General features: G+C 36.4%; 1 protein-coding gene across 1 annotated transcript in view; it reads right to left on the bottom strand.

Annotated features, from left to right (window-relative positions):
• LOC309814987 (uncharacterized protein C18orf63) overlaps positions 1 to 18,698 on the bottom strand; it is a gene marked incomplete at its 3' end in the record, with an annotated part of 30,087 nt that extends 11,389 nt beyond the window's left edge. Inside the window, exons 1-7 of the mRNA XM_082641345.1 lie at positions 18,538 to 18,698; positions 15,887 to 15,965; positions 13,880 to 13,936; positions 11,976 to 12,087; positions 11,026 to 11,067; positions 9,488 to 9,564; positions 2,228 to 2,337 (exon numbers count right to left, since the gene is read on the bottom strand). Of these exons, the coding sequence (XP_082497471.1) occupies positions 2,228 to 2,337; positions 9,488 to 9,564; positions 11,026 to 11,067; positions 11,976 to 12,087; positions 13,880 to 13,936; positions 15,887 to 15,965; positions 18,538 to 18,671 (611 nt within the window). The 5' untranslated portion in view covers positions 18,672 to 18,698. The remainder of the gene's footprint in view (positions 1 to 2,227; positions 2,338 to 9,487; positions 9,565 to 11,025; positions 11,068 to 11,975; positions 12,088 to 13,879; positions 13,937 to 15,886; positions 15,966 to 18,537) is intronic.
• Between the last annotated feature and the right edge of the window lie 277 nt (positions 18,699 to 18,975).

Raw genomic sequence — 18,975 nt, 5'->3', positions numbered from 1 at the left:
TCTTTTGCCTAAGCAGGTTAAAATTTCATGCCAATAGTCATATTTATGTTAATAATAAGTCATTTTTTCCCCTGAAGACAGTACAAACTTAAAACAGCTCATATCAAATGATAATGAATCATTAATTATATGTACAAGTTTATAATATTCTATTGATATTATAATAGTTGTAATTTTGTAATGAGATACCTAGAAATTTTACTGTTTTAAAACTAGGTCTAATAAAAATGTAAATGTATATCAGAGGCCTTTAGAGTCATGCACTTTAAGATTCTCTCTCTAAAGTGTACTGTGTTTATGTGGTCTGTTTAGCAGAGTTTACCAAATAGAGTAGCATTTTTGGCTTATCAGTATAGTCCCAGGTACTAATGTATACACAGTAAAATGATGCTCTCCCTTCATGGCAGTTTGAGGTTTTTCAAGCTGTTTGCTGACCCAGAATGGGGAGCTGTTTGAGTTCTTGTTTCTACTTGTTATTGTCAGATTCTAGGCTATATATACATTCCCACTTTTAATCATGTACTTGCCTATAGTATCTCCTCCAGGTAAAAAAAAATTTGTTAAACTCTTACGTAAATTAAAAAAAAAAGTAGATAGATATTTTTATTTTTTTGGCCACATCCAGTGGCATGTAGCATCTTAGTTCCCCAACCAGGGATCGAACCCATGCCCCCTGCAGTGGAAGCGCAGAGTCCTAACCACTGGACCACCAGGGAATTCCCAATAGATACATCTTTTTAAGCAGTTTAATTGAGATGTAACTCACATACCATACAATTAATTCACCCATTTAAAGTATACAATTTAGTGGTTTTTAGTATATTTGCAGATATGTGCAACCATCACGTCAATTTTATTTTTGTTTATTTTAAACTTTTTTGGCCATGCCACGTGGCTTGCAGAATCTCAGTTCCCCCAACAGGGATTGAATCTGGGCCGAAGCAGTGAAAGCCTGGAATCCTAACCACTAGGCCACAAGGGAACTCCCACCACAGTCAATTTTAGAACATTTCATAATCTCAAAAAAACAAAAAATGAGTTGAAATGAGGTAGTTTTTTGGTTACAGTTTTATTGAGGTATGATTGACTCTCAATAAACTACATATATTTAAACTGTACGACTTGGTACATTTTGATCTATGTATGTACCATGAAACCATCACCACAATCAAAATAGTAGACATACTCATCACTCTTCAAACTGTCCTTGTAATCCCTCCAATTCTTCCTTAGTTGGCATTTTCTAGATTTTTATATAAATGGAATAATATAATACGTACTATTTTTTGGTCTGGATTCTTCAGTCGTGTTGTTGTGGTATCAATATTTCATTCCTTTTTATTGCCAAATAATATTCCATTGTGTGGATATACCACAATTTGTTTACCTATTCACTTTTTAATGGGCATTCCAGTTTTGGGCTATTACAGATAAAGCTTCTGTGAATATTTGTGTCTTTTTTTTTTAGATAAATTTTAATTTAATTTTAATTAATTTTTTTATACAGCAGGTTCTTATTAGTCACCGATTTTATACACATCAGTGTATACATGTCAATCTTTGTATGGACATATGCTTTCCTTTCTGTTGGGTAAACCCCTAGGAGTAGAATGGCTGAACTGCACGGTAGGTACACGTTTGGCTTTTGAAGACACTGCCCAGCTGTTTTCCACAGTGGTTGCACCATTTTACCTTCTTCCCAGTCGTGTGTAAGTCTTCCAGTCCCTCCACAGTCTCATCAATATCATATCAGGCTGTTGAGTTTGGGCTGTACTAGTAGGTGTGTACCAGGATCTTACTGTGGTTTTGATCTGCATTTCCCTAATGGCTGCTAATGATGTTGAGCATCTTTTAATGTGCTCATTTGCCACCCATATATCTGTTTTGTGAATTACTTGTTTAGATCTTTAATTATTGTTTAATTGAATTGTATATTGTTGAGTTGTAAGAGTACTTTATATATTCCATATGTTATGTATTCTCAGTAAAGGTGCTTTGTTGGATATATGTTCAGCAAAAAACAAAAAAAGTAAATGTATAACAAAATTATTTTAGTAATTTGATGGCTTCTGTATGACAATATTGTTTCAACACCTTTTTAAAGTGATAATTCAGTTTCAAAAATTCACAAAAACGGTTCATACTTTTGCACATATCAATGTTGAAGCAAAATAAGAGACAACTACTGTCTTGAACCCACCCTAGATGTTACAAATTGAAATCTTACCTTGGCAAAACATAGCACCAGTTGCTCAAAATCGAACGTCCCGCAATAACATCATTCTTGTTAGCTTCAAAATCCTTTACGATACTTTGGGAAATATCAAATTCTCTTAGCTTTTAATAGAAATAAGATTTTAATGCATAAGTCCTCCAAAGAATTTGGCAAACAAAAGGAAACATTAAACAACACAGATTTATTACACAGTCAGTTACGCATTATATAGTTTCAAAGGCTATTACACTCAATCATACATAACCACTTTACATACTGTAATCAGTGTTTCCGCTCACCCTGTTTCTCCTCTATACAGTATATCAAATATTTCATGCTTTCCCTCTTATCTTCCAAACCCAAACTCCTATTTTGTACTTATTTGAACTGGTTTTCAGTTTCTTTAATTATGTTAATTTATAAGAAGTTGAATCTCTGTCCAAAGGAAGGTATTTACATTTTGTCAGAATAGCATCTTAATTAAAGTAAAAAAAATTTTTTTTAACTGGAGGATGTGTTAGGGAGTTACACCTCTATCTGGTCTTTTGGAGGGGAGAGAACAGAGCCAATACTCTCACTCTCCTTTTGTATCCCTTTTTCATGTCTTGGAATGCTTTTTTCTCTGGTCCTCAGGTGCCCTGTCTGTAGGGTATTTAAGCCTGTAGGCAGCCAACAACTTGCCACTTACAGTTTTCTCACCCTAGGAAGTGTGGGGCATTTTCTTACAGTGAGACAGAGATTAGACAGACCTCAAGTGAGGTGGAAAATAAAGTATTAATGGGTGAGAGGACACTGTATTAAGATTAGAGAGAACGGTTCACAATCATTTGCCCTTATCATCCATCTTTTGGGAAACAACATTCTAACTTTATTGCCTACTGCTTTTCAATGAACTCCAGCTAACCTGGCCAATTTCTTATTGCCTGGACAAGTCATAAGCATTTTAACAATGCACTGGCTTAAAGCATTGCCCCCACTCTGATTTATCTGAGTTCTACCAATACAAACCTTACAGGCCTAAATCTAGACCCTTCTCCTCCACATTCAGTGACTTATCCTTCTCTGAGTTTCCATTGCATTTATTAGATTAATGGAAATGGGGAGCAGGGCAGAGCAAAAAACCATGGATGTAGGAAGAGGAAGATGATAAGCACTGGTCATGTTGAAAGGACACCAAGAATGAAAAGATACCTATTGTGCTGTACACTGGAAATAAATCTTGTGCTGTGATATTCTGTGCTTAAGAGATTAGTTGCCTGAGCTGTGTGTTAAGAAAAAGATGGTCAGTGCAGGAATGGCTATGATTGTTAGAAAAGACTGGCTGCAGGTGGATGAATAAATTGTTTAAGGGAAAACAGAACCTGAAATCGAATTCAGAGAAGGTGGGTACCAGTTCCAAATGTTTGCAGTTTACGAGTTCTCACATACATCTACTTACACAGCTTGAGTTTATATCCTTCTGAGTATTTTCTACACTATTCAGGGACTCAAGGCAATTGCTGCAGGGATCTCCATGATACTAGCACTATGTTTATATTGGTCTTTCTCAACTTAGAGTTTTCTGAAGTTATTTACTTAACAAATATTTGTGTCCTTATGTGAGCAAACCCACATAAGAAGGTACTCAATAAATATCACTTCCTCCTTATAATGCCAACCTAAAGAATTTGGACTTTATCTTCCCTAGGCAACACTGAGATACTAGAGATATTTAGGTTGGGGACCTCTGTTTTAGAAAGAGAACTCTGCTGACACTGTGAGGAAAAATTAGAGAAGAAGAAGGAAAAATGCTGGAAACAGGAAGGCCAAAATGGAGACCATTTTAATAGTTCAAGCAAAGGAAAGGAGTCTAAATTAGAGCACTGGAAATGAAGACAGAGAGGAAGAGATTTCAGAGACAAAGGTAGACTATTGAAGAGTGACTGGATATAGCAAGCAAGAACCAAAGATGACCCTGAAGCCTCTGGCTGGGTGACTTACTGGCTGTGGATGCCAGTGACCAAAAGAGTAAATTCAAGGAGGAGCAGAGCTGGGGCTGGGGAGGGTGACAAGTAAATAATTCAGTTTTAGACACAACTGGGTCTGAGTACCATTAGTGCATTCATGTGAAAGTATCAGAGAAAGGACAGACAAGCTGAAATTACACAAGGATGTCTGGGAGGTATCACTGTATAGGTTCACCACTGGAATGGGTGAGCCTGTGAAGGAGAAGAAAAGAGGACTGAAAATGGAACCCAAAGGTTCCATTTACAGTGTGATAAGCAACATTTACACTGTGATAAGAGAAAGATGAGCCATGAATGAATGGAGGAGATTCTGGGGAAAAAATACCAAAACAGTTTCAGAGAAATCAAAAAAGGAGCTGATTCAAGAGAGGAAAATTTTGTCAAAGTTCCAAAGGTTTCAAATATGAATTCCCTCAGATATCTCCTTTTTCTCTGAATTCCTAAAGAAACATAGTTCCTATAACAATTATTTTGATACTCTATTGCCAAAAAAACTGCGATTCAATTGTTGTGTTTTTTACTCAATACTTATTAGGTATGTACTTCTGTAAGGCTCTTTGGGACATAAAAATTTGAGCCAAGGAACCCAAGGCTAGGTGAAGGAAGTATGTAGTGTAGTAGAAAGAAGGGAGTGGAAGGACAAAATCTAAATCCTGAATCTATTCACCTTTATGACCTACAGCAAATTACTTAAACTCTGTGTCTCAATTTACTTATGAAGTAATAACAATAGCCATCCTTTATGAACCTCTACTATGTACACTTAATGTACTTTATCCCATTAACCTCCTAACATTGTATGAGGTAAATCTCATTACCTTCAATTTACAAGAGATCCAGGGCAATTAAGTAACATGCCCAAAGAGGCACTGCTAATAAGTGCAGAACTGGGGACTTTAATGTAGTTCTAAGCCTACAGTGAATTTTTTCGGTGTGTGAATTTAACCGGTGCTGAGGAAATGTTCCTTTCTCCTGGTAAGTTGTGTGTGCATGCCGTTTCTTCTGACCAAGATAAAAACTTCTGGAAGGAAAAGATGTCTTCCATCAGCACCGTGCACATATACATAATGACAACCAATAAACAGTTGTCTATGGAATAAATACAAATTTGTTTCCAGGTGCCCACTTCTCAAATTTTCCATATAATTAAATGATCAAGGCAAATAGCTTAAGATTACATAATGCTATTCTGGAATCTATTCCTCATGTAACTGTGGATTCAATTATAATCGCAAAGCATCCACCAGTAAAACAGCAGTTTATGCATATAAATTTCTTTTTAAACACTTAACTGTCAGGAATGCATTATTTTAAAGTTTAAAATAGTCTAAAATTCAATAAATGAGTAAATTATTGTTTCAAATACTTCTTGAATCCGTTTAAACTCTAAAGATAAAGGCTAAAATCCCATTTCTCATAATGAATTATGATAAACTGTCTTAAAATTTGCCTAGATAGGATCAAAGATCAGAATTTAGAAAACTACAATTTGTAGCCCACAGGAGTTAAAGAGGATATAGAAACAAATGTCACTTAGTTCAACATATAAATTAGTCTTCCACTCCACTCAACCTTCCACTCATTCCACAAGTATTTACTGGAGTGACAGGTACTATGGTAGGCTCTGATGATAGAAAAATCCATTAAGACACAGGCCCTTCCTTCTAAGACTTCTAAGTTTAATGAGATAGTTACACGGACAAGAATATGTGATACACGTGGCCAGGGGAGCACAGAGAGAGGTGAGTCTTGGGAGTTGTGTAAGTCTTCACAGAGGGGTGATATCTGAAATAAGCCTTGAAAGACGAGTGGGAAGATGAGCCAGAGAATGGACACGACAAGCTTGGAGAACAGTATGAGCAAACACGTGTAAGTATGAAAGACCATGTTATCTTTGAGAAACAATTAGTAGTTTGGCTACTTGGAGAGCAATGATGGGGGAGATGAATTTGGGTCAACTGGTATATTATACTAAAGAGTTGAGATTTCATCTTATTGATAATAGAAGCCATGGTAGATTTTTAATAAGGAGAGTGAAAGTGTAGAAGATGAACTAGAAAGGAGAGAGATGGTTAATATCCTCCTCCTCACCTTTATTCCCCCCTCCGGACCTATAACCAATACTAGATTTTGATAAAATGAAAATTCAATCCAATTATCTTTTAGTATACTGGGAACAAAGGTAAATAAGGCAGGACCCAGACTCTCAAAGAAATTACAACTTAGTAGGAACATAGACATGTATGAAACTAATTTTTATAGCAGTCTGGAGGTGAAAAATGACATATCAAAAGTATAAGCAAAGTGAGATTTAGAGGAACTGATGAGCAATTATAATTTAGGGAATCAATTTAAATAAACTGAACAAGCATCTGTTGAGTGTAAATGTTGAACAGAAGAGAGGAGCGTATCGCCCCCATTTCTGGTGTTTGCTTCCATGTCGAGAACGATCTACTGACACATATTCATGATGTAACTCTCCTTCACTCACCCCTCCCAGGGCAGATGGGATGGCTTATCTGGTTGGTAAAATTGGGACAACTCCTACCTCGTCCTCTTGGGAGCTGGCCTGCTGGCAAAGAGTGGTGTTCTGTATTCTCTCAGTCATACTGGGAATGGTGCCTGATCTCCCAAGTGAATCTGTGGGTTTCTGTTACTGCCATAAGTTCGTGGGTCAATCTACCTAATTCTAGGGTTCAGACAGGTCACATTCTCCAGTAGCTGTTTTTCTTTTTGAGTAATAAACAGTGTGACCGTATATCTGTTAAAATAATTAAAATGAAGACCAAACTTGAAAATTCCTTAGGCAGACAATACCAGTTAAGCTACAAAGGCAAAACCTAATTTAGCTTATTCTGCAACACAAGCAAAATTTAACTTAGATTATTTCTTGTAAATGCCTCCAAAAATCATAAATGAACCACACTGTTTTCCAAAGTGGTATGCTACAATAACTTTTAACCAATCCCCTGTCATTTGGAAACCCCACTGCTATAACCAATCATTATAAAGATTAAACAGCTTCCACATTTTTGCTATATAAGCTGTCCTATAACAACACACCTCTAAGCTTCATTCCACTGTTGGTTTGAAGACTCCCAGTTCACAAACTATAGCTTTATGCACAATAAACTCTTAATAAATACAATTTTGATTGATCTGCTTTTAATTTTTAACATATCCCAGTTCATACACATTGGGCCAGTATCCCATTAGGTTAGCTAGTGTCCCTTTCACTCTCAAAAGTGTTCATTTTGGATGATAAATTATATTCTCATCCTAGTAATAAAGGTGGTGTTCTGATCTCTATACGTCATACTCTTCTTTGTCATTCTCTAATTGGTTCAAATCTCAGATATATAAAACAGAAGTATCATCTGTAGAAAATTCAAAGGGCAGTAAAACAAAATACTGGTCACTAAGAAGCTAATTATAAGGCAACTTGGAGATACAGAAATGAGTATAACTCTAAAAATACAAATAGGGGGACCTCCCTGGTGGTCCAGTGGCTAAGACTCCGTGCTCCCAATGCAGGGGGCCCGGGTTCAATCCCTGGTCAGGGAACAAGATCCTACATGCCGCAACTAAGAGTTTGCATGCCGCAACTAAACATCCCGCATGCCCCAACAAAGATCCTACGTGTCGCAACTAAGACCAGGTACAGCCAAATAAATAAATAATATTAAAGTAAATAAATAAACAAAAGTACAAATAAGTAGGTGAGCATGGTGAAGAGTAGTGTGAAGGTTTAAAAGAGAGTGAGAGATCACAGTGGGTTTGGAGCCTTGGGAAGGTTCCTCATCAGCACCAGGTATTCATGTTATGCCACCCATTCTGTAACAGAGAAGAACAAACCTGAAATATACACGATGGCCCATTCTCAAGGCTCTGCCTCCCAGGTTTGACCTTTAAAGGTGTAACACTTTTCCTTCATATAGAGATAGAAAGTTGTGGAACAGAGAATAACATTTGTCTTGTTGGAGGTTTACAGGAACATCGTGACCTGACCTACATGGACAGCCGCAAGAACAAAGGATTCGGCACGGAGAAGTTTGCAACAACTAGCCACACCCCTCCCTTTTTAGTATAAAAGAAGCCTGAACTCTAACTCGGGTAAGATGGGTCTCTGGGACACTAGCCCACCAGTCTCGGTCTGCTGGCAAGTGACTACTCCTTGCCCCAACACCTCATCTTTCAATTTACTGGACTGTCGTGCAGCGGGCAGTACGGGCTTTGACTCAGTAACAGTTCCAATTATTTATATTCAGGTCAGCTTTCCTACTGGCTTACATAACTCTTGAAGGCCAGAAAGTAGATCCTATTCATTTTTGACTTGTCTATTGCCTCAACATAACAGGTAATCAAAAAATTATAGAGAAATGAATAAAGTAGCATTTGAGCTGGCCCTTAAAGAATAAGCATAATGTATAGCCAATCAGAGGGGCACTCTAAGCAAAGGAAGAGTCATCTGTGCTATAAGTGGGGTATCTCAATCTGGACGCTACTTACAGTTTGGGCTGGAAAACTCTTTGTGGGGATGGGAATGGGGTTGCTGTCCTGTGTACTGTAGAATATTTAGCAGCATCCTGGCCTCTATCCACTAAATGCCAGTAGCAACACACCCCTCCCACTTTGTGACAGCCAAGTCCCCCTCCAGACATTACAAATGTCTCATGGGGAACAAAATCACTAATTTTGCCCTCCACCCTTCTCTGTTGAGAACCACTGTCATAGAAGAAGGAAAATAACATTTACTGAGTTACCATTAATGTGTAAGATTCTATGCTGGGTGATATGAGAATCAGCAAAATAAAAGACATATCCTTCCACTAAGAAGGAAAAAACTGTTATGTGTAAAAAATAGATGAGGAAAAAAAGCTCTAATAATGCCAATGGGGGGTTATTACATTTAGTATGAGCTGAAATAGCATTTTTAACATTTGGAGATGAAAGAAGAGGCACGTAGTGGGTGCCGAGCCAGGGCAGGGTTGTGGAGTCTTGAATGCCACCTAAAAAGATTTTTGAGCAAGGGAGTAATATAATTAGATCTGTGTTATACTGACAGAATCGTGTTTTCTTTGGTAAACAGATTTAGGACAATATCAATATAGCAAGCATTTAATAATATGGATTTTGATAATAAAAACTTTCTTATCACTCTTCTTGTTAAAAATTAAAACCTCCTAGCATATCAGTAATAATAATAAATATATTAATTATATAGTAAGTATAGTAAGGTTAATTATAGAAATAAAATATGTGGTACCTGAGGTGGTGGCAGTCTGATTGTGTATGCTTCTATGCTTAGACAAACTTGAGTTTCTGTTACATTGATGTCTAATACTGAAAATAAAATTATTAACTGTGAACTTTCCGGTATTATTACTCTATCCTATCAAATTAAGTATTTTAGTAACAAAAGAAATTAATTTAACTCAATTTATTCAAGTTGGAAACTCAGTTAAGAACGGATTTTTTTCACACATGGTAAAATTCAAATAATCACCATATAATATTTGATGGTCTATAGATACGACATCTAAAAGAAGACAAAAGCATATGTGGGTACGTAATTGTAGGGTAGGGTTACAATAAGAAAAATGAGACATCCCACAATGGAGAGGAAAACTCAACAAAATACTTTTTAGAAGTCTGACATCTATTATATGTGACAGATGAAGGCTCTTCTTAACTTAGAAGAGGAACCAGGCCATGCTTTTGACTTCACTCGTCTTACTAACAAATGTCCTCAAATATACTGGCAGATATATTCCAGATCTTTCCGAGCCCCAAGGCTTCTATCTTGCTTTCTTGTGATTAAAATTGCTCATACACGTCAGACAGTGGTACCTGGAGTAAAGCACGAGGGGGCTTCTGGCGTACTGGTAGTGTTACACATCTACAAGTTGTCAGTTTTGCCACAGAATATTACATTCAGTAAAACTAGAAGAAAAAATTCTAACACATGACTGAGGAATTGTGCTCTCCTAAACTGTTATCTTTAACCTCTGACAGCTGTAGTCTCCTGACAGTGTTTGGGGATGGAACTAAATTTAGGTAATGAACCCGTTCATCCAGACCTAATGCACAGTGACTGCCACCGTCCAACTTAAACATAAAACCAGAGCAAGGAGGGCAAATAGGCTTCAGCTTGAAAGTCAACTCAGAGCAAATACTCTGTGGATTATAGGTGCTAGTCTGAGAGTTAAGGCTATGGCCAGATGGTAGTACAAGCTACCATGACTGACAATAATGTCTACTTGGCTCAGGATTTCCCCCATCTGCTATCTCTGGACTACTATTTAGGAACATGTCTACCTGCAATACAACCATGCACATCAATGAAAGAATCAGATTAAACCATATTGTCAACTGTGTGTTTTAAATCATCTGTGTCTCTTTAGACAATCTTTTTTTTTAAGAAGAAAAAGAATCATGTACTCAAAAGAAATAAAGTTTTTACTTACAACACTACTAAAGAATTCTTATGATATGGCTATGGAAACTATACTTTATAAATGCCTGCAGAATTAAACTCCTTTTTGGTCACAGTTTTCTTTAAGTAGAGAAATTTAAAATATAGCTTTTATTCCAATTAAGAGAAGTGAATTTTTTTCTTATGTAAGTAGAATGTATATTTTGAACCAGAGGTGATTTCCTGAGTAAAACTGTGATTGTAACAATATATGATTAAATTCTGATATAACCTAATCAAGATTTTAACAACCTAACCATCTGTACCATTCTTTAAACAACTGTTATTATATTAATGTTTTAACTATTAACTTACGTATTTTTACTTACCAACAGCACTTTGCTTTCCCATCTGAGAAAGAAATTCTCTTCCTTAAAAAATTCATAGGATATGCCATATCATTAAAACTTATAAATCATGCTTAATATAACCTTTTTATGTAAAATTATCAAAGCTATGGAAAATGTTTTAAAATACAGTTTTAGGGACTTCCCTGGTGGTGCAGTGGTTAAGAATCCGCCTGCCAATGCAGGGGACACGGGTTCGATCCCTGGTCTGGGAAGATCCCACATGCTGCGGAGCAACTAAGTCCATGGGCCACAACTGCTGAGCCTGCTCTCTAGAGCCCATGAGCCACAACTACTGAGCCTGCGTGCCACAACTACTGAAGCCCATGTGCCTAGAGCCCGTGCTCCACAACAAAGAGTAGCCCCCGCTCTCTGCAACTAGAGAAAGCCCGTGGAGCAATGAAGACCCAACACAGCCAAAATAAATAAATGAATAAATAAATTAAATGAAGTTTTATATGAATATCTAATGACAATTCAGAGAAAAAATATAATCAGTCAAAAAGTATCTCTTCAATTTAAAGGACAGAAATACCCAGTTCTTCCCTCAAATATTTATTCCTGGTATAAAATATTTAGAAAACAGTTAGATCTCAACAAAAAATTCGAACAGACTTTTGGTTCCAACAATACTGGTAATCTGTGTTCATTTTATTATAATGCTCCATAACTTATATTTATTCCTCTTTAAACGTCAAGTATTCTATAATAAAAACATTTTTTTTCAAAGAAACACTAGGAGCCCTCTGGATATAATCCCAAAGTAAGGAGATGACACTTATGTTGATGTGGGCTTGCTTGAGAATGCTTGGTTGGGGCTATGCTTTAAAAACCATTCCCTAAAAATAATATATCTTAAAATTAAAAACACATGTACATAGTAGCAGTAAGCTAGTTCAGAAAGCTCCAATGACTGAAAGAGATAAAGTCACCTTGCACCAAGAGATGGCCAGCTTTATTCCAGGCTGGAGCAAGTCTAGCTGTGAGTGAATATGAAAGGCAGTTCTGAAGAATTACAGGAATTACTTGTTGTGGAGCCTCCACCTAAAATATTAAAGCACAAAATATGGGCAAGTTCACAGCAATTGTTATGTCCCTATAAACTCAGAGAAAAATGTCTGTGTGTTTAGATCACCACCTAACAAACTGGGCTATCCTGGATATAAGTTACAGTCATCACTACAGCTAATCCTATCTGGTTCTAAAGTTAAAGAAGTGTTAAAATATATTCACTTTGAAATTATGACTATAATGGGCAAATTCTACCTGCTTATCCTGGCTCAATCAGCCTAAATTTTTGGAGCTCCGGTGCTAGGACCTTAAACTTTACTTTGTATTTTGCTGTACACAAAGGAAACAAGTCCAGAACTATATTGTAGTATTTCTCATTATGGTTCACTCTAGTTCAATAACACAAAACAATTAAATATTTACATGGGCACACATGCAACCAGCAGAGTATCTCTACTTGTATAGAACTTTTAATGATCAGATGGGAAACTCATGAGTACCCCTAGCATATTGATTAAAGAGGGTTTCCAGGCTGCAGTGCAGGGAGGAGGAATCCTGGAAGAGGCAGTGGGCTCCGTGGGTTGAGCAGACAGAACTGAGAGTCCAGGGAGGCCAAAGAAGCTAGAGTTTGGGGGTTAAGTACTGAGAGAAGAGAGCTGCATAGAGAGAAAGCTCTGAGATCAGCGGAGTCCCTCCTTGAGTATTCAGTTACATATGGAAGAGCACATGCATATGAGGAAACTTCTCAGGGCTGTTTGCTATACAAACGTCCTTACAAATGTAGCCCAAAAGAAAACATTGCCATTGCCTTTGCTAGCATGTAGAAAAGTGAGCGGGCCAAAGATAACTGTCACCCAATAGGTAAAAAGGAGGGAATTATTTCCTACTTTAAGATTCACGAAGGCAGGAAACCATGAAAGCTGGTTCACAGCTTTATCTCCAGAAACAAGTAAAGTGCTCGGTATATTATAGATGTGCAATAAATCTCTGCTGTGATTATTATCATGTAGAAAATATCTATATAAAGAAAAACTGAGCATAATCATGAAGGCTCCACAAGGGTGGGAAAGAATACTGCCTTCCCACAGATTGTAAATGATGGCTAAAACCAGCTTTCAGGTTATTCAAACATTTCTCAGGGAACTTCAAAGAATCTCCGGGTATTGTTGAGATCTTATCATCCTCCTAGAACTTAAAGAAAGCATCTCATCTTGGAGATGACCGAAAACCTCATTAACCCGAACCCCACTAGGTCTAGGAACAGAAGCCAGCAGCGATGCCTGGATGGGCTGCTAGAATAACCAAGGATACAGTGCCTCAGAGATCAATGCAGACACATGAAGGGAGCCCCAGCAAAGTCTCCACGGCCTAAGGAACTGAGACATGACAGGTGCTCAGCTCCACGCATTCATTTTTGTTTCTTGCTAAGATCCAGACACTCACCACCACGGGAAATACAATCTATACTGTTTCGTTCCTCTACTTATTAGCTATATGATTGTGGACAATACTTTCACCTCTCTGGGTTTCATTTTCTTCATCTGTAAAAATGGGGATATTCACTCCTTGGAAGATACAGATGATAAGTGAAATTATGCCACATAAAATGCCTGCAAGAAAGTACCCAACAAAATTAAGACTCTTCCCCTCTTTCTCTATTAAATGTGCACAAAATAATTGTTCCGGGGAAAAAAATGTTGGTTCTTTCACATGCATAGCAATAACTTATGACAAAGGTACTCCAATTTTTATTTACTGACAAAAGAAGTTGAATACAAAATCAATATAAACAACATCTGGAATTATTATCCTTTTTAAAACTTACCTTAGCTCCATATTTTTCAATATAGGCATTGAGTTTTCCAGCTTTATAAAATGGTATCTATTAAAAAAATCCACATTGATAAGAAGGACTTAACATAAATATATTATGAAATAATGCACTACATAAAGAATTTAAACATTATACAGCACAGCAAAGCAGAGGGCCATCATCTTAACAGTTTCTATGCCCAGGAGAAAGAAGCAGGTAATAATCATTCCCGTCCTGAAATAGAATCTGTGGGTACATTCCAAAGTGAGGAAAGCCTTTCTGGGAGTGACCTGAATCCAGAAACCATATAAATGAAAAGGCCAATAAATTTCATATAATAAATATTTAATACCTTTCTTAATAAACAATAATTTCTTAAACATGAATAAGGAAAATGGACACAAGTGGAAGATCAAGAGAAAGTTCAACAGGCCAAGGTGTTCCAACTAACCAATGAAACAGAAATTAAAAGAAGATATTATTGATATTTTTAACCTAACAAATTGGCAGATACGCAAAGACTGCTAATATTTAGTGTTTGTGAGGATGTTGAAATATAGGTTCTCTCATACACTATTTATTAAATGTAATCTAGTACAAGCTTTTCAGAGCACAATTTAGCAGCATGTAGATTATAGTTTAAAATGTACTGCAATCCAACATCTAAGAATTTAACCCACAGAAACTACCAGATAAATAAAAATGATATAATTTCCACTTTCTGAAGCATTGTTTATAATAGCACAAGACTAGAAACTCAGATGAGCATTAGAAGGTAATAATTAAATTATTATACACCCATACAATGAAATATTTCACATCCTTAAAAATGAGTAAAATATATATACTGACACAGAACAGGCTGTTAAAGGGGAAATAAAAGGTAAGTTTCAAAATAGTATGTATAATAATCCCATTTTCTATTTTAAATATTTTTGCAAAAATTTTTACAGCGTGTAATATCTTTGTAAGAAAGTAAAACATATTTTTAGATGGCAATTTTCCTTTTACTATTCTTGCTAAGATTAGGGTACTAGAATTTACTAGAACTCTAAAACAATGTCCTCCTTGTTTCATAAATTTTTCAGGTAGAAAAGAACACAAATAAGAGACTTTACTGTCTACTTGTTCACCAACAGCTTGTCTTTCTTAATAGCTATATTAAGGATGAAAAGATAAAAGATGGACATACAACCATAAAACCTAGAAGAGAAATAAAAGGCCTGAAGAAGATTTTGAATGGCTTATCAGCATTGTTATTAAATATTGATTTCACTGGATTCTGGGGAATTAAAATCTCAGAATAAGAGGATTTTCAGAAAGATTTTTGACAAAAATCTCAGGATAATATAATTTTTATAAAGATTCTTGGTACTTCATTTATCATTCCCAGTTATATACAGCACTGGAAATATATTTCTTGTTCTAATTTTACTAAGAAAAAATTTTAATGAAATTTCCAAATTAAAAAAAAACTATTGAGCATGTGGTGGTATGATGAATTGGGAGATTGGGATTGACATATATACACTACTATGTATAAAATGGATAACTAATAAGAACCTGCTGTATAAAAAAATTAATAAAATAAAATTCAAAAATTCAAAAGAAAAAAAAAACCTATTGACCTAAGTTCTTTAAAAACAATTGGAGATTTGCTGGAACAAGAAACTTCTTCTTTTATATTAAATGTAATTCTAAAGAATAAAATATAAGAAAAGGATTAAGTCTGTGCTATCTTGAAAATTATGCTGTAACGTACTTTATTCATTGATAATCTTTATCTTAACATTAATGACAGGGAAAACTAAATATGAATTTAGAGCCACAAAAATGGATCTTAAACATCAGGTATATCAAAGTTAAAGTCTGTTAATGGTTTGATCAACCTATAACACAAGATAATTTGTCTTCATAAACCATGTTCAATTTGAGCTTTAATTAATACATGAATTAATGTTTATCAATATTGCTCCCAATAATTAGTAATAATACTTTATAAAATGTTAAAATACTAACCGCCATCACCACCCAAATTTGAGTAAATATTTCAGGTACAGGTGATGTCAGGATATCTTGGTGCAAAAACAGCAATTGCCTGTGGAGATGAAATGTATTCGTTTTAAAGTGGACTGCCCACTCTCTGTTTTTCCTTTTCCAGAACATTTAAAAATTGCTTAGTTCGGGCTTCCCTGGTGGCACAGTGGTTGAGAGTCCGCCTGCCGATGCAGGGGACACGGGTTCGTGCTCTGGTCCGGGAAGATCCCACATGCCATGGAGCGGCTAGGCCCATGAGCCATGGCCGCCGAGCCTGCGCGTCCGGAGCCTGTGCTCCGCGACGGGAGAGGCCACAACAGTGAGAGGCCCGTGTACCGCAAAAAAAAAAAAAAAAAATTGCTTAGTTCCAATCAAAAGTTTAAGTTTCTTCTAGCCAAGGACTGTATATAGATTTCTGTATCTCTCCCCACACTTAGCATGTTACCTTGACCCTGTAAGCAATCAGGCAAGATTTGAATTAAGAGAATTATAAAGTTTTAGATATATTAATATGAAAACTTGTCCATGCATCTGTTTCCTAACTCCTTTCATCTGTGAACCAAAATTTCTCTTTAACTTTATTTATTTATTTTGGCTGCGCCAGGTCGTAGTTGCAGCACGTGGGATCTTCGTTGCGGCATGCGGACTCTTAGTTGCAGCATGCAAACTCTTAGTTGTGGCATGCATGCAGGACCTAGTTCCCCCACCCGGGATCAAACCCAGGCCCCCTGCATTGGGAGTGCAGAGTTTTACCCACTGGACCACCAGGGAAGTCCCCCAAATTTCTCTTTTAAAACTCCAATTCTATCTTAAGTATAGACTTGAAAAAGTCAAACCACTGTGAAGAATCCAGCTCTTTTAATTCCTGTTTCTTCCATTTTCCCTTTTTTTTTTTTTTTAAAGTAGTGGTCAGAAGCACTGGAGGAAAGAGTCTAAGGATTCACCCATCAGTGAAGTTATCAACTACTTTAGTGTGAGAACTATTGACTAGATTCTTTTTCTTCAAAAAGGAATTTTTTTCCAAGCCAGAATGAAGTGGGTAGTGGTTTTTTTTTTTTTTTTTTTTTTTAAGAATTTTTTTTTTTTTTTTAAGATGTTGGGGGTAGGAGTTTATTAATTAATTAATTAATTTTTGCTGTGTTGGGTCTTCGTTTCTGTGTAAGGGCTTTCTCTAGTTGTGGCAAGCGGGGGCCACTCTTCATCGCGGTGCGCGGGCCTCTCACTATCACGGCCTCTCTTGTTGCGGAGCACAGGCTTCAGACGCGCAGGCTCAGTAGTTGTGGCTCACGGGCCTAGTTGCTCCGTGGCATGTGGGATCCTCCCAGACCAGGGCTCGAACCCGTGTCCCCTGCATTAGCAGGCAGATTCTCAACCACTGCGCCACCAGGGAAGCCCATGGGTAGTGGTTTTAGTACAGTATTGAAAAGCCAAATGAACTTACAACAACAATCATTACAATTCAAATTACCATCAATAATTTTGTTGGAAAAAATGGGAAAAATGTAAAAGGGAATAGAGGTGGAAATGTAAAAATTTTCAGAACTATTAATCATCAAGGAAACAAATTTTAAAAACCAGGAGTGTGTGGGGGATTACATCAAAAAGTGAGATGGGTCAATCTGTTTCTGGTGGCCTCATCTTTTCTGGAACTGTGGTGCAGCAGGTACGTGCTTTTGCAAGGCCTGCCTTTGTCTGACACGACCACATCTCTGCTCTCTCTGTTCCAGCCTCTTTGTCAGTGATTGGAACGATGAGTCAAAACACCCCTCTCTATGGGCATGACCCATATGAGGGTGAACAGCAAAAAATCTCTCTTAAGGTTTTCTACGTATTTGTTTCCCAAAGGGGTCACAAGTGAATGCTCAATGGGTATTAAATTGTACCTTAGCAGGAAGGGTACAGACTCCTGGCTGCACTCGAGTGGGAAAATATACAGTGGGCAGGAGAAAAGTTTTATAAATAAGAGCAAAATGGAGGACACCCCAAGAGTGTCTTATTTCTGGCCCCTAGCAATCTTATACGTGTTTGTTCCTCTCCAAGAAATTCAGTTACAGATATAATATTGTTATGTATTCTAAGAGTTCTTTTGTGAATGTCTCAAACAATTTAAGGGACTAATACATGGTGGGTCCTCAGTAATCACAGTGACTTTAGGCTTCAACTAAGCTGTTTTTCAAAGACTACCTTGGGTCAGATATTTCAAGATAGTTCTTGGAGAAATACTCTTGAGAAATACTCTTATATCAACCTGAAAATTTTAAAATTATATTAATCTAAAATGCTTACAGTATCTCCTAAAGTGTTTCATAAACAGTAGGTACTTCATATATATTTATTAATTACTGTCTCTATGTTTTGGGAGCCTGACTTAATTCATCAATGTCTATAAAATATTTAAATTAAAATATCACACAAGAAGCCGCAAATATAAAATCTCAACAGTGAGATGGTCTATCTCAAGTATTTCAAGTCCTCCCCTGAATGTAATTCAATATACCTGATTAGAACAAAACTGGATTCCTTTATCTCAAAATTATATAAACAAATTGAGTAAATGAGTATTTTGCTTTAAAGGAGATACTACTAAAACAGCTCTTAAAGGTCTCAAAAAGTTATAAGATGTGTTTTTTTACCTGCATATCTTCAACTGTGTACTCCTCATCTCAGTATCTGCCACTCCATTACTCAATATTATCCTGACAGCACAGAGTTTGTGTAAATCTGGAAGTGTGATGAAGAACAGTGACTGCTTCCTAGAGTCATTCATACTTTCTTGTTGACTGAATGTCTCAGTAATCAGGCCTTTAAAAATAAACAACAATAAAAGGGTAGCAAACTATTTTACCAATAGGGTTTCAATACCAATCCATTACAGAATATTTGATATTGTGTTAGTATAAGATGATAAAAACAAGTTAGCAAACATCAGCAGTTAAATATCATTCACATTTTACCTATGAGGTTTTCTAACGATAATCTAGAATTTGGGGGAGGGTACAAGTTTTATAAGGATGTAATGCATATAACATAAAATTCACCTATTTAAAGTGTACAATTAAATGGTTTTTATT

Source organism: Mesoplodon mirus (genome assembly GCF_964341445.2).
Source record: "Mesoplodon mirus genome assembly, chromosome: 13".
Taxonomy (NCBI): domain Eukaryota; kingdom Metazoa; phylum Chordata; class Mammalia; order Artiodactyla; family Ziphiidae; genus Mesoplodon; species Mesoplodon mirus.
The sequence above is the reverse complement of the archived record's forward strand: the minus strand, read 5'-3'. Positions and strand labels throughout refer to the sequence as shown.